Here is a 13,563-nt window from a genome sequence, read left to right as displayed (position 1 = left end):
TGCTCTTAAAAGTTGCATATGTGTTGCAAGAATGTCCTTTTGATACATTTGTCTAGGCTAACAGTCAGCATGACAATTCGTCTTGGCTATCGTCTTTTTATGTTGTTTGAATATCATGTACATTTGTAATTTGCAATTTTTGTTACCTGTTTTTTGTATTGTGTTCCCAATTTACAGATAAAAGCATCAGTAATTTGAAAGTGGTTCATTAAATCATAAAGAGGAAATGAAAATAGTAAATACTATACTTCAGAATAATCTCATAATTGTAAATAGTGAACAGAATTCTGGAGCAAATATGAGTCTTCCTGGACTGGGACAGCATAATTCTGTAGGAATAAATTTTTTTCTGAACAACCGAAACAGAAAAGGGCAATTAGTAAATATAATAATATAAAAAACTTGAATTTTATCTGATTAGTGACCATTCTCCCTAAAGTCTCCCACGTATTATACTTTTTGAAACTGTTCAAATAATGATATTAAGCCATTAAGTTTATTACATCATTTTCAGGCAAAGCAGTGTGACTTCTTGGATAAAACACATAATTTCCAGAAGAAGTGCAAAATGAGTTCCAATTCATAACTGATGGATTTGATCCCTAAAGACAGGAAAGGCCAAAACCACAGTGCTCTCACAGCACAGCCATGTGCACAAGTCACACAATTGCCAAGAAGATTGAAAAACCAGCTGCCAAGTTAATGATGCTGTTATGCTTGAAGCAAACATTCCTCTACTAATTCTACTTATTGGGTGTTACATACACCCAAGGCATGCGGAGTGGAAATGCATTTTGTGTGCTAGCAGATTGCTTTACAGGGGAACAACGGAAAACAAAACCAGGGTGTTTTGGCTTTGGTATGTATGTGATGCACTTAATCAACAAGGAGAAAGAAGGTGACTGTATGCAGAGTGAACAAGCTAGGTGAAATGTGGAAAAACTTCAGGTGTTGCAAGAGACAATACTTGAAGGAAATAATTTCTTAATAAGGTCCTCTATGGAATTATATGGGATATTTTAAGGCATTTTCAAGCATTTTGCCCTCACATGGTTTTTATTTAACTTGAACCATTAGAATTGAATGTCCAAGTAAGATGTCCTTCCCTATAGATACCTTGAGAAGTGATCATCAGATTACATCCCCCTCACTGATATAAAATAAATGTTATTAATTTGAAAACAAGCCCTTTTTATTATTAAATAATTATGATTCATCTTCTGTATTCCCCCAAATTGATAGTTCACATTGTATTGTAGATCTTGAAAGTTTAAGAAACATTGCTAGATAGTTCTTGGGTCATTTAAATCCTGGAGTAGTCAACATTTGGGGCATTTATCTGGGTTCCTGTCTTTGGTCTCCACTAATCAAATGTTGAAGGACTGTTTTCTTTTCCCTAAATCTAAGGCCTGAATTTAATGATCTTAATGGTTCTTTTCAGCAATAAAAGTCTAGAGTCTCTTTTTCTCCTGTGATGATTTTTTAATACTTCCCTCTGCAGTTGCATGCATCATAACAGATAAAAATCCCTGAGGATACTAACAATTAAATACTGAATCTTAATTTTTCAAGTGTTGGCTTTTTATCTAGACTTTCTAATGCTTTATCAATGAAGCATAGTAACTACACTAACCAGCTACTCTTTGGCAGATCTTCCAAAGAACCATCTCATTTGCCTCTAATGATCACCATTCTAGACTGTTGTTTACCTTTCCTAGAGGGAGGACAGGTTCAACCAGGTGGATGACTTCCTTAAGGTCACTTAAGTAATGGAGATTGAATTAAAATTTAGGTCTTTGAATTTCAGTTTTTATCCATTACATCATCCTGATTCTGTGTCTCAAAATAAATCAAGTTAAGAAAATATATTCACAGGAATCAGCTAGTAAAAACCATACCATGTTAATGATAGTACAGACCAGCGGGAATTCCTCAAGACCCAGGATCAGGTCTCTGGAATACATAAAGTACAAGGGGAAGAAAAAGAGGTGATGGGGGAACTTGAGATTAAAGAGATTTAAGAAGCGTATCAGGTAATTGTAACATATGGGCCTTATCTGATCCTGATTCAAACAGAAAAAAAGGAAAAAATAGAAATTTAAATAGTGACTGCTATTGGTTATAACAATTTTTTCAGTATGATAATGGGGTGGTTATATGTTTTACAAATAATCCTTATATTTTGGAAATAAATACTGAAGTGTTTGTGACTTAAAAATTGTGCTTTCTGGAGTCAAACAGGGGTTCTTGTCTCTACTTGCAAGTGGGGAGGGAGAAGGAAAAGGGAGAGCACGTCCCTTCCCCTTAAAGATCAACCCAGGGTGGCTTGACCAGGCTGGGCTTATGGCCCCACCGAGCTGAGGGAGGCTGGGAAATGCCACGTATAGCTAGCTGGTCATGTGCCTGGTTAGAATACAGCATTCTGTTACCAAAGGAAAAGGGAGAGGTTGGGCCTTGTGGAACAATATAACTGGTACCATTTTGCAACATACAAAACCAAAAAGTCCTTAAATGATATAAACGGTAAATATAGAGATCTTTAATTTTTTGCATCTAATTGGTCATCTTATGTACTCCCCGTGGTGTGGGGTATGCCCCCAATTTGAAAACTCTTGGTCTAAGCAAGAGAGTATGGTATCTTGGCCTAGAGTGATGGCATGGAGGTTGGGAGGAGTGGTTCAGATGAGGATGCATGGTGAACATAGAACCAAGAGGATTTCCTGAAAGTTGGAGGGGTTGCCTACTAGGAAATACTCAAATGGCTCCTAGATCTCTGGCCAAAGGAGCAGGATGAATCGTGTTACTTATTTATTGAGACTGGAAAGCAGAAGAGCAGGTGCATGGAAGAAATGAAAAGATCAGTATGAACTTTGAGATGCCTGTTAGATTTCACATGGACACTATAAGTCAGGCACTTTGACTTCCAAGTCTACATCTCTAGTGAGTATTTAGAGCTGGAGAAGTAAATGTGGTTGTAACCAAAAAACAGTAGGCATTTAGAGCCATGAGACTAGAGAAGATCACTTAGAGAAAGCAGACGTCAGAGAGAAGTGTCAGGGACTGAGTCTCAGGGACTCCAGCATTTAAAGGCCGTTAAAAGGAAGAGGATCCACAGAGGAGACTGGGAAGGACCACTAGGGAAGTAGGAAGTAACTCCAAGAGTGTGGGATCTCCGAAGCCAAGAGGAGAGGGGGTGAGCAACTGTCAATGCAATGGGCAGGTCAAGAAGGAAGGGCAGAATTAAGAACTTGTATATTGTCATCTCCCCTAAATACCTGCTGTCCCAGACTGATGACAGCACCTGGCATCATCCATGGGAGAAAGGTTTTTGGGAGGAACTACTATCAAGTAGCATTAGATTCAGCCATTTAAAAAAATTTTTAAAGCATCAGTGGCTTAAAAATGTAGATTACTTCTTTCACATTAAAAAAAAATTGGAGGTAGGTAGCCCTGGGCATATTGTTGTTTTATGAAGTCAGAGACCCCATTGTAATCTCGCTTCCCTGCTTTTTGAGGCAGCAGGATCCTGACGGGAGAATAATGTACCATATCCCTTTTAGGGAGACTTTTGAGAAATACCACACAACCTTTCTTGCATTTAATTGCCTAAAACTTAGTCATACAGTTAAACCTAGCTGCAAGAAAGACTGAGAAATGAATCTTTTAGTTGAGTGGCAGTATGCCTGACTGAACATCCAAACTCTATTACTAGAGAAGGAGGAGTGGTTATGGGGACAGCAGCAGTTTCTGGCCGGGGGCCGTTCAAAATCAAACCAGTGGGTTATTGTCTATTTGTCCTATAAATAAGAGGAAAGTGTGTGTGTTCACACTCATTCTCACTCTCATTGCCCCCTCCCTTCTCTCTTATTCCTGCTGTACTTCCTGTTAGTGGTCCCACCCCCTCCCTTAGTTGTGCATTGTGATAATTTTGCCATATCTCTAAGTATCTGTCTTTGGGGTTTTAGTAGCTGGATAGGGTCTGCCTCCTGAACATCCCATACTTTTCTGTTGAGGACTCTTAGGTTGTTTTAGCTTTTCAATACTGTATATAAGGCTGCAGTAAATATCTTTGTGCCTTTTTTGAAGGAGGAGTGGGGCATGTCATGTTTGTGTAGGTTAACATCTTAGAAATGGAATTGCAGGGTCAAAGGATGTTAGAAAAGATACAAATAGCATCTACTCAATAGGTTAATGGTAATAGCTAATAGCTATTCTTAAGTGTATTGACTCAGTTAATGCTCACAACTGCCCTGTGAGATAGACGTATTTGTCAGTTCTACTAACAGTTAACCCATGAGGAAACTGAGGCACTGAGTGGCTAGAGCACCACGCAGTGTTGTCTTAATGACTCAGTGACTCTAGGCACATCACTTTGCAAAGTGTCTAGCTGCTTTACAGTGAGTGTTTTCAAGGCTTGTTATGTACAACTGCCACACTGCCCTACCAAAAACATAAAGCCAAGTATTCGTCCACAGGTAGTGCGGGATGGCCCAAAACTCCTAGTGCCATACTTGCTTCTGTTAATAAGTAACACTGGGTCTGATATGTATCAACCTTGAGCATGTATGGTTTTTTTGGGATTTTTTTGTTTTTTTTTTATTGAAGGGTAGTTGACACACAGTATTACATTACATTAGTTTCAGGTGTACAACACAGTGATTCAACATTTATATACATGATAATTCTAGGTACCAGCTATCACCATACCAAGTTGTTACAATATTTTGACTATATTCCTTATGCTATACATTACATCCTGGTTACTTATTTATTTTACAATTGGAAGTGTGTACTTTTTTTTTTTTTTTTTGTGAGGGCATCTCTCATATTTATTGATCAAATGGTTGTTAACAACAATAAAATTCTGTATAGGGGAGTCAATGCTCAATGCACAATCATTACTCCACCCCAAGCCTAATTTTCATCAGTCTCCAATCTTCTGAAGCATAACGAACAAGTTCTTACATGGAGAACAAATTCTTACATAGTGAATAAGTTACATGGTGAACAGTACAAGGGCAGTCATCACAGAAACTTTCGGTTTTGCTCATGCATTATGAACTATAAACAGTCAGTTCAAATATGAATGAATACTCATTTGATTTTTATACTTGATTTATATGTGGATACCACATTTCTCCCTTTATTATTATTATTTTTAATAAAATGCTGAAGTTGTAGGTAGATACAAGATAAAGGTAGAAAACATAGTTTAGTGTTGTAAGAGAGCAAATGTAGATGATCAGGTGTGTGCCTGTAGACTATGTGTTAATCCAAGCTAGACAAGGGCAATAAAACATCCACGTATGCAGATTTCTCTCAGAACGGGGGGATGAGGTTCTAAGCCTCACCTCTGTTGATCCCCAATTTCTCACCTGATGACCCCCCTGCGACTGTGCCTGTCTTAGGTTGTTCCTCCCTTGAGGAATCTTACCCGTCTCTGGCTAGCATGTATGTTTATTGAGAAATAGAGTTCTATTCTCTTTATTTGCAGTAGTTATATTCTGTAGTCACTGAATATATGAAATTTGTGAATACTGAACCATTGCTCCCAGCAGAAATGCAGGGTTAGCTTCTTGACAGCCTCTTGCACATTTGTGGCCAAATAGCAATATGTAGCCCTGTTTTATGTCTTTTTCTGTATAAAGATACTATATATAGTTAATGCATTAGCATTGAATTCACAGCCAATACACATAATTCATGCCTGAGTGAAGCTTACCCAGCACGCATATTTTCTCCATAAGGCACATCACAGCCTCGTAAGAATACCAGTGTTCTTTGGAACACTTGACAGCATGTCAACACTACACTCGGGGGCCATTTTAGACAGTGAAACAGCCAACAAAAAGCACAAAGCTGTGCAACACATGGCACTAAACGGACCGCACACAGGACCCTCGTTCATGGAAAGAAGAAGGCAGAGTGCCTTGCTCACCCTCAGCTGGGAATGTGCACGTGGGTCGCTCACACTTACCCCATTCTGCCGCACATGCCACCAGTGACTGGAAGTGCTCCAACTATTGATCTAGGGAGCACAAGTAAATTTTAGCAAGTAGGACAAATGCAAATGTGGAATTTGCACATAAAGCGTGTCATCTATCTGTCTGTCTGGCTCAGTTTAGCTAATTGTTTTTTTTTTTCTTTTTCTTTACAGATAATTCAAGGCACCGGTATGGGCTTGTAGCAATACCAATAACAATAATAATATTTGTTTTCCTATTTATAATAGGTATGTATATTTTATTTAAAATAATAAATTTTCAAATGTGAATTGGTTTTTCAAAGGCCAGAAAATGAATAGTTCGAAGATGAAAACAAAGTTTGAAATTTTAGACATTTCTAAAGGTTCAAAACCTTTTTTTTCCTTACTTATTGTCTGGGGTTGCTGAGTGTGCCAGCTTCCCCAAGAGTCTGCATTATCCTAAGGTGGAAAGAGTCATCAGGCCATAAAGAGCTTTCCAGATGTGGGAACATAGCCAGGTATACATAGCACTATTCCACAGCCTCCTCTCTGTGGTCCACTGCAACACACAGTCACACCGCTGGCCTCTGAGCCAGGTTTTGCAGAAGCCCTTACTCTTGGCTGCCATGGTCCTCGTTTCCATGTCTTACACTCCAGAAGGTGGTATCAGGTAGGAAGGAGCTTTTGTTGAGTTGGATGACAGAGTGGTTGGTAATTATCGGGTATTACCTGTGCTGCCTTCCTGAGCCTTCCTCAGTCCCCAGAGATGTTGGGCCAACCTAGAAAGCAGCCCATGTGCCTGGAGAACTGGTGACCTCTTGCCATCCTGTTCTTTACTGGTGACAAGAAGCCCCTCCTCACGTCCCAGAGTATATTGACCAGGCTATAAATGTGAAGATGTTCTTGAAACACCAACAGTTTCCATATCAGCCTTCACCAGGAGGAAATTTGTGAGACTTAATTTGTCAGTCCCACTGGGAATGTTAAAGAGTAAACATTTTGCAAGGTGATAGCATTTAGGGCTATGTCATTTTGCTTGTGTCTTGAATTAGGTTTGCAAATTAGGTTTCAGTTTCCCTAGACCTGCCCTGTTCTATACAGTAAGTATTAGCCACATGTAGTGATTTAAATATACAATTTAATTAATCAAAATTAAATAAAATTTTAAAATTCAGTTCCTCGGTTGTACTAGCCTCATTTCAAGTACTCAGTAACTGCATATGTCTAGGAGCTACCTACTGTATGGGGCAGTCCAGATGGAGAACAATTCCATCATTACAGAAAGTTCTCTTGCTCATTGGTGACCTAGATTATTTTGGGATATTAACACTATGATTTCCTGAGGGTACCATTTCCATATTACATATTGCAGATACCATGAAGATCTCTAAGTAACAGACTACAAGTCAGGTGATGCTCCTCTAAACAAGCTATAAAAAAAATCAGCTGAAGAGAGTTTTAAGGCATCATTACCAATGCGTGAAATATTTTGGGAGCTCAGATGTTCTTTAAAAAGGGTTGTTTTTAACCCCAGACAGTGACATAGTTAATCATCTCCTTAACAGATTGGTTCCCAGAAACCAAAATCATTATCCCCTCAGTGTTGTTATGTGTCTATCACCAGAATATCTGAACCAAAGACAGGTGCACTGAATACCCATGTGACTCCATAATAATTGGTTGATTAATTTTTTAAAAATGTATTAAATGGAGAGAAAATTACAGCAGTGGCTAGTACTGGTAGCACCATATAACCTGAAAAACAAGTTGTTCTAGAAAAATAATGATTTGAGCAAGCTGCTCAACCCTAAAGCCACAAATGAAGAAAGGTGAGGCATTTGTCCCAGAGCCTTCAGAAGGGGGAAGAGTTGATGGGAGTAGCTGCAGGGGCTACCTGTAGTTGACAGACACCGTTACAAGCTCAGTTAAGCCTGTGCACTAGGCAGCTGGACCAGCAGTGTGGCTCCAGGCTACGACGGACCCCTTTGCAGGGGAGGAATTGGAACATCTAAACGTGTGCTGTCCAGAATGGGAGCCACGAGCCGCATGTGGCTGTTGAACCCTTGAAATGTGGTGGTCTAAATTAAATGTGCCAAAAATATAAAAACCCAGTATAAACTGGGTTTATAAGACCTAGGAAAAAAGGAAGGTAAAATATCTCATTAATAATGTTTATATTGGTTACATGTTAATGATAATATTTTTGATATATTGGGCTAAAAAATAAAATATATTATGCAAATTAATTTTACTTTCTTTTATTTTGTAATGTAGCTACTAAAAGTTTAAAATTACTTATGGGGCTTACATTGTATGCCTACTGGGCAGCACTAGTCCAAGCCATTCTAGCCTTCCCTTCATCTTTAGACTTAGGCACCAGCTGCTGTAGAAATACCTTTGGTCAACAGTTTTTGGTTTTGTTTTTCTATTTGATGTCCAAGTTTTGAACTACTTTTTGAATCAGCTCTGTAGCCAACTTGGTTCGAGCATTTAGGCAAGTAGGAAGTGCTAGTCTGACAACTCTGCTTCAGAGTTTTCCACAGTCAGGTCCCTCACAGGCAGTCAGTAGGTCCAGGTTACAGCTTCTCTTTTCAGTTCTCTAACTGAGATGAACATTTCTTCATTTGTAGGTTGGCAGAAATACGTAAAGAAATAGGCAGAACCTGGTAAGTACCTTGTACTTGGGGGACCAGATTCTACTTTTCTTTCAGTTGCCTTGAACAGTAATAAGTAACATCAGTCAGTATACTAACCATTTTGTTAAGCACCGACTATGTGTCAGGCACAGTGCCGGCCCCTTGCCATCCACCATCTCATTGAACCCTTTCAGTGAGCCTTGTGTGGTGGTGTCATTGCCTCTTGCTTAGAGACAGTGAATGTGAGACTCAAGAGAAGTTAAGACACATTGCTAATAAGTAGTAGAACCGGGATTCAAATCCAGCTCCAAGGGTTATACTGTTAACCGCCACAATGCACTACCTGCCTGTCCCATCCCAGAAGAACTAGACCAGGGACTGGGCTCACTTCAGGATCCAGGGTCAGAGCTGGGCCTGGGTCATGAGCCAAACGAGTACCAGCAGTTGTGGTAACATGCGCTGCCACAGGGAGGCTTCAGGTGGCCTGTCCTGGCAAAGCACTGTGGTGAGGAGACAGACGCCCAAAAGCTGGGCTTCCCAAGGTGAGAGGGAGAGTAAAGACCCTGGGCTTTCAGTGAGTAAACCACTCTGACTCATCCCATCTGGGCAGCACACTGCATTTCAGTGGGGAAATAGAGGAAGTTGGGGCTGGCCTGGCAGGTTAGGCCGGGCCAAGGTACTGAGAGAGTTGCCAGAAGGTTTGGGTCATTTTCTTCTCTGGAACCACTGGGATTTTTGAGCAGAGCTATGCTTTAGAAGGATCACCATGCTGGCAAAGCATAGGGGTGAATGAATAGACCAGAGCCTAGAGGTGGGGACGGCGGTTGGTGGATAAATGAAATCCTCCAGCCAGGCAGGGAGGGCTTGCATCAGGGTGGTCGTGGCAGAAATGAATGTGGAGGGCTAGGTTTGAGAGCAGGTGTGGAGATCATATTAACGGACATTTTGAGCTGAAAGTGTAGGTTCCTGGGGGTAATATGCCAGTTCCATCTCTCACAGGCCTCCACAAGTCACTTAAACTGTCTGTGGCTCAGTTGCTTGCTTTGGAAAACATAACATATATAGAAATAACAAAGATAGTATAGGTAATAATAGCATAGAAATAACAACATGAGCAAACAAGTTAATATGAGCAAAATGCTTAGAATAGTGACTGGCTCATAATAGTGCTCAATAAGTGTGAGCTTTTATGCTTCCATGCACTTATTCCCCACCCTCCTTGATGCCCAGAAGTTGGTGGCACTACCAGGCATATCAGAGGAGTTAGGGATCTTGTTTGGGAAGAAAAATGGTGAGTTTGTGCTTTGACAGGCTGGGTTTGGGGTGCAGGCACATAGTTGGAGAAGTAGCAGTAGGGGCTGGGGCTGGGGTTGCAGACTGGGGAGCATCTTCATCGAGGCAGTGATGCCCTGAGTATCAGGTCAAGAAAGACAGGCCAGAGGCCTCGGGTGGTAGGAAGAAGTGGCAGAGCCAGGACGGAAGGATTCCAGGCGGAGAGCCGGGACAGCGCCCCATTAGAGATCCAGAGAGAGGAGGCTACATGTTAAAGCTCCGGAGAGGCAAGGGAGGATGGGTGAGCCAGGTGTTTGGCCTTGTGGAGTGAGATGCTGATTTTGAGGAAAATCATTGTGTAGGTGGTTGGGGTGGGGATGAGGAAAGGACCACCGTGGAGCAGCGGGGGCCTGGGTGAAGTGGGACCAGTGGGTGGGCCATGAGGTGTCCTTTCTCCCCAGCGGCCGGGCAGAACAGGCCCAGGTGACCTGGGAGGCCCGGAGCAAGGGATTGCAAGGGAGAGCTCAGCCACGGGGCACAGGTTGGGCAGGGGTAGGGAGACCACGTGGTGGAGAGGGGAGGAGTCAAGCAACCACAGGTTAGGTGCGGATCTAGTGTGCTAGAGGGGGGTGAGGAGAAATACAAGACGAGGGTGTTATGGTCTGAGGTGGCATTTCAAGCAATACAGGTCGGTGCCAGGAGAGGGCCAGATGTAAGGTGGGCCTCTGCTGAGATGCAACTGGTTACAGCAGAGGCATGGCCACCACAAATGATGACAGGGAGTGCCGCGGAGGGACGAGCTGCCAGCCAGGGCGCCCCTGAGAGGCGATGGAGGATCCCGGAACGCCCTCCTCCACCTGCTCCCATAAATCAGACGTGCCTAGAGATTACTGTGTTATCTGATAGCCTGAGATCAGTGTACCCAGTGTGTGGGATTAAAGAGAAGGCATTTACTTGGGACAAAGGAGAGAAAGAGGAATGTGTAAGAAACAGAAGGACTTAGGGAAGAAGCATGTGGTGCTGGGCCAGAATGTGTGATGGGTTTAGTCGCGGCTGGGCAGCCAGCAGGGCCAAGACAAGGCCAGGATACCCAGGAGGGCTTTGAAGGGAGTCCGATGGGGGCTAGATCGTCACAGCAGGAGTGGAGTGGAAAAGGCATTCCAGCTGGGAGAAGCACCAGAGGCAAACACCGGAGGGGAGCTGACCTACAGTGGTGTATTTGATAGACTGGCCCACTTAGCATCAAGTCCAAGAGGCTGAAGAGTCTGAGTATTTGGAAGGAAATCTTTGGAAGTCGGGGGCATTAAAATCGAGAGATAATGGGGAGAGAGCCACTGCAGGTTCTTGAGCAGGAGAGTTTCCCACGGAAAGAACTGCTTTTGGATGTGGAGTCTAGGAAGGTGAAACAGACGTGTTAGGGGGTCTGCTGGCGAGAAACCTGGGTAGCTCCGGCTGGGTGTGGAACGGGAGCTTACTTTTCTCAGTATATTTTTGCTTACCATTCAAATTTGTACTTCATGTGTTTCTTATCTATTTAACCATAATTTTTAAATTTAAAGAGCACACTGGGGCTGCAGGGGGCATTCCCTAAAGTCAGTTATTAAACATTAATGTTATTAAATCCATCCATAGATGTTGGAGGGACAGGGACTGGAGGAGGAATTACAGAGGGGACAGGCATAACCAGGAACAAATGCAAAACTGTCACATCTCCCATAAGACAGTGCCAAGAGCTAAACCCAATTAGAACTATCCAAGGACAGCCAAGTAACTATCAGATATCTGAGGGAAAATGGACATGACTTCTCACCCAGACAGTTCAATTTAGATAATTGCTGAGAATGCAAGTATTCATTTTTGTGCAGATGTCTGGAAAACAAATCACAAAGTCAGCCAAATTAAAAAGGGAGCAAATTAAAAAGAGTCCCATTTCTCTGGGAAGAAAGATTTACAGTTGGCATTTCAGCATGAAGGTGAACTGGAGAGGCTGGCTTGACTCTTTGTCAGTTGGTGGAACTGGCTATGGGTGTGGGTGGGGGGACCACTGGAGAGGGCAGGGGGAGCAGGGGGGTGCAAAGCCCTGCAGGGTGCTGCTGTGAGGAGGAGCCTGTGCCTGCTAGAACTAGTTTCAGAAGAGCCTCCCACTTTACCCCCTCAAAACAGCACCCTGTGAGGTTCTTAAGGGAAACTCCCAATTTGCTTTCCTTCACCCCAGCGCTAATTTTTTAGGATCTCTTGTTACCAATGGAATACAGAGATTTGGGCAACTTGGGGCTGGTGTGGTCTGTGGAACTACAGACTGGGAGGGGGTGGGGGAGGTGAAAGGCCAAGAAATGGGATCTCAGTTTGAAAGGGCTTGGCTCAAGCAAGGCTGTAGCTTTGTATAATGACTGATTTCTTCTGAGATAATCCAAGATTGTTCTGTCATCACCACAGAGGTGACTACCCAGGAAGAGAAGCTGAGGTGGGAAGAAAACCGTCTCTAGGAGATTCATGTGGCAGAGGGAAATAACTGTTAAAACGGTGACAGTTTATATATGGGTTGAAGGGTCTCAGCTCTGTTATTTGGAAATTCAGTTACTTCAAAGACTTGAGTTGCTTTTAGAAGACAGGACTGTCAATCAGTGGTTCACAGTGAAGGCGGCGCCTCCAGTTTGACTGCAGCTACCGTCCCATGAGGGCTCCAGACCTCTCTCCCTCTGTCTCTGCTTGTTAGTGCTCTGGTTTTGATGGCAAGTTACTAAACTGAGACCTTTTTTTTATAGCTCCAGTTGACTGGTAAAAGAAGATGAAATCAAATGTGTAGTAACTAAGTTATTTGACTTTGGAAAGCCGTCAGACTTACCATCACTGCATCATCCTTGAAGAAACTTTTGAAGTCTAATCCAAAATCCTTCATCAGAAGGAATTTTTTTAAGAAGAAATATAAACTAACAACCAGCATTATTTCCTGCTCTGACATCGACACTGTATATGGTTAGGTGCTCACTTTATTGTCTTCCCATTGTTTATCTTAAATTGTATATTGGAGGGATGTAAATATGTACAGAAGTAATAATGTGGTTTGGCTCTTTTATCTTGTTAAGTTAGAAAAATAAAATAGTCACATACCTCAGAAGGTGAATGCTTTTTACTAAAATCCATACACCACTTCTCTTGTTTTAGAGGAAAAGTAATTCACTGCAGGATGGAGAGCGTGCGTGAGGGGGAGACAAAGCTCTTTGGCTTGTTGGTTCCATGACTGTAGATAGAAGCAAGAACACACAGGTCTTTTGTTTCTTTTGAAAAGACCAGATCACCACCATCCAAATGCGGGGTATAGCTGGGCAGGCAGGGAGATTGTCTCATGGAGATCTCTTAACCCACTCAGTATTATTGTGTTAACTGTCACATTGTCAGGGGAACAGCAGAGACCTCTTGAAAAACTGGGAAGTCATATACCATTGCTCCTGAAGGAGGAAGCAGGCAGCCCTGCTCTCCCTCAGGCAGCGTCATAGAAACCCAGAATTGCAGCATCAACATGCGAAGGCCCTGGCCCCTGAGCCCCCCTACTCCTGGAATTCCTGTCCCATGGCAGTCTCCAGCCCAAAAGAGGAAATACTACATTTTCACTCCAATGCGTATGAAAAGTGGCCCCATGAGACAGCTTGATCTGGGTTTCCCCCGGCCGTCAGCGAGGGTGACGCAGGG

General features: G+C 42.5%; 1 protein-coding gene across 1 annotated transcript in view; it reads left to right on the top strand.

The window, feature by feature from the left end:
• The window catches only part of CD58 (CD58 molecule), a 38,790-nt gene extending 25,799 nt beyond the window's left edge, over positions 1-12,991 (top strand). Inside the window, exons 4-6 of the mRNA XM_036924473.2 lie at positions 6,158-6,232; positions 8,596-8,631; positions 12,639-12,991. Coding sequence (XP_036780368.1) covers positions 6,158-6,232; positions 8,596-8,621 — 101 coding nt within the window. The 3' untranslated portion in view covers positions 8,622-8,631; positions 12,639-12,991. The remainder of the gene's footprint in view (positions 1-6,157; positions 6,233-8,595; positions 8,632-12,638) is intronic.
• Positions 12,992-13,563: the final 572 nt, after the last annotated feature.

This window comes from Manis pentadactyla, chromosome 4, assembly GCF_030020395.1.
Source record: "Manis pentadactyla isolate mManPen7 chromosome 4, mManPen7.hap1, whole genome shotgun sequence".
In the NCBI taxonomy this organism is placed as follows: Eukaryota; Metazoa; Chordata; class Mammalia; order Pholidota; family Manidae; genus Manis; species Manis pentadactyla.
The sequence above is the reverse complement of the archived record's forward strand: the minus strand, read 5'-3'. Positions and strand labels throughout refer to the sequence as shown.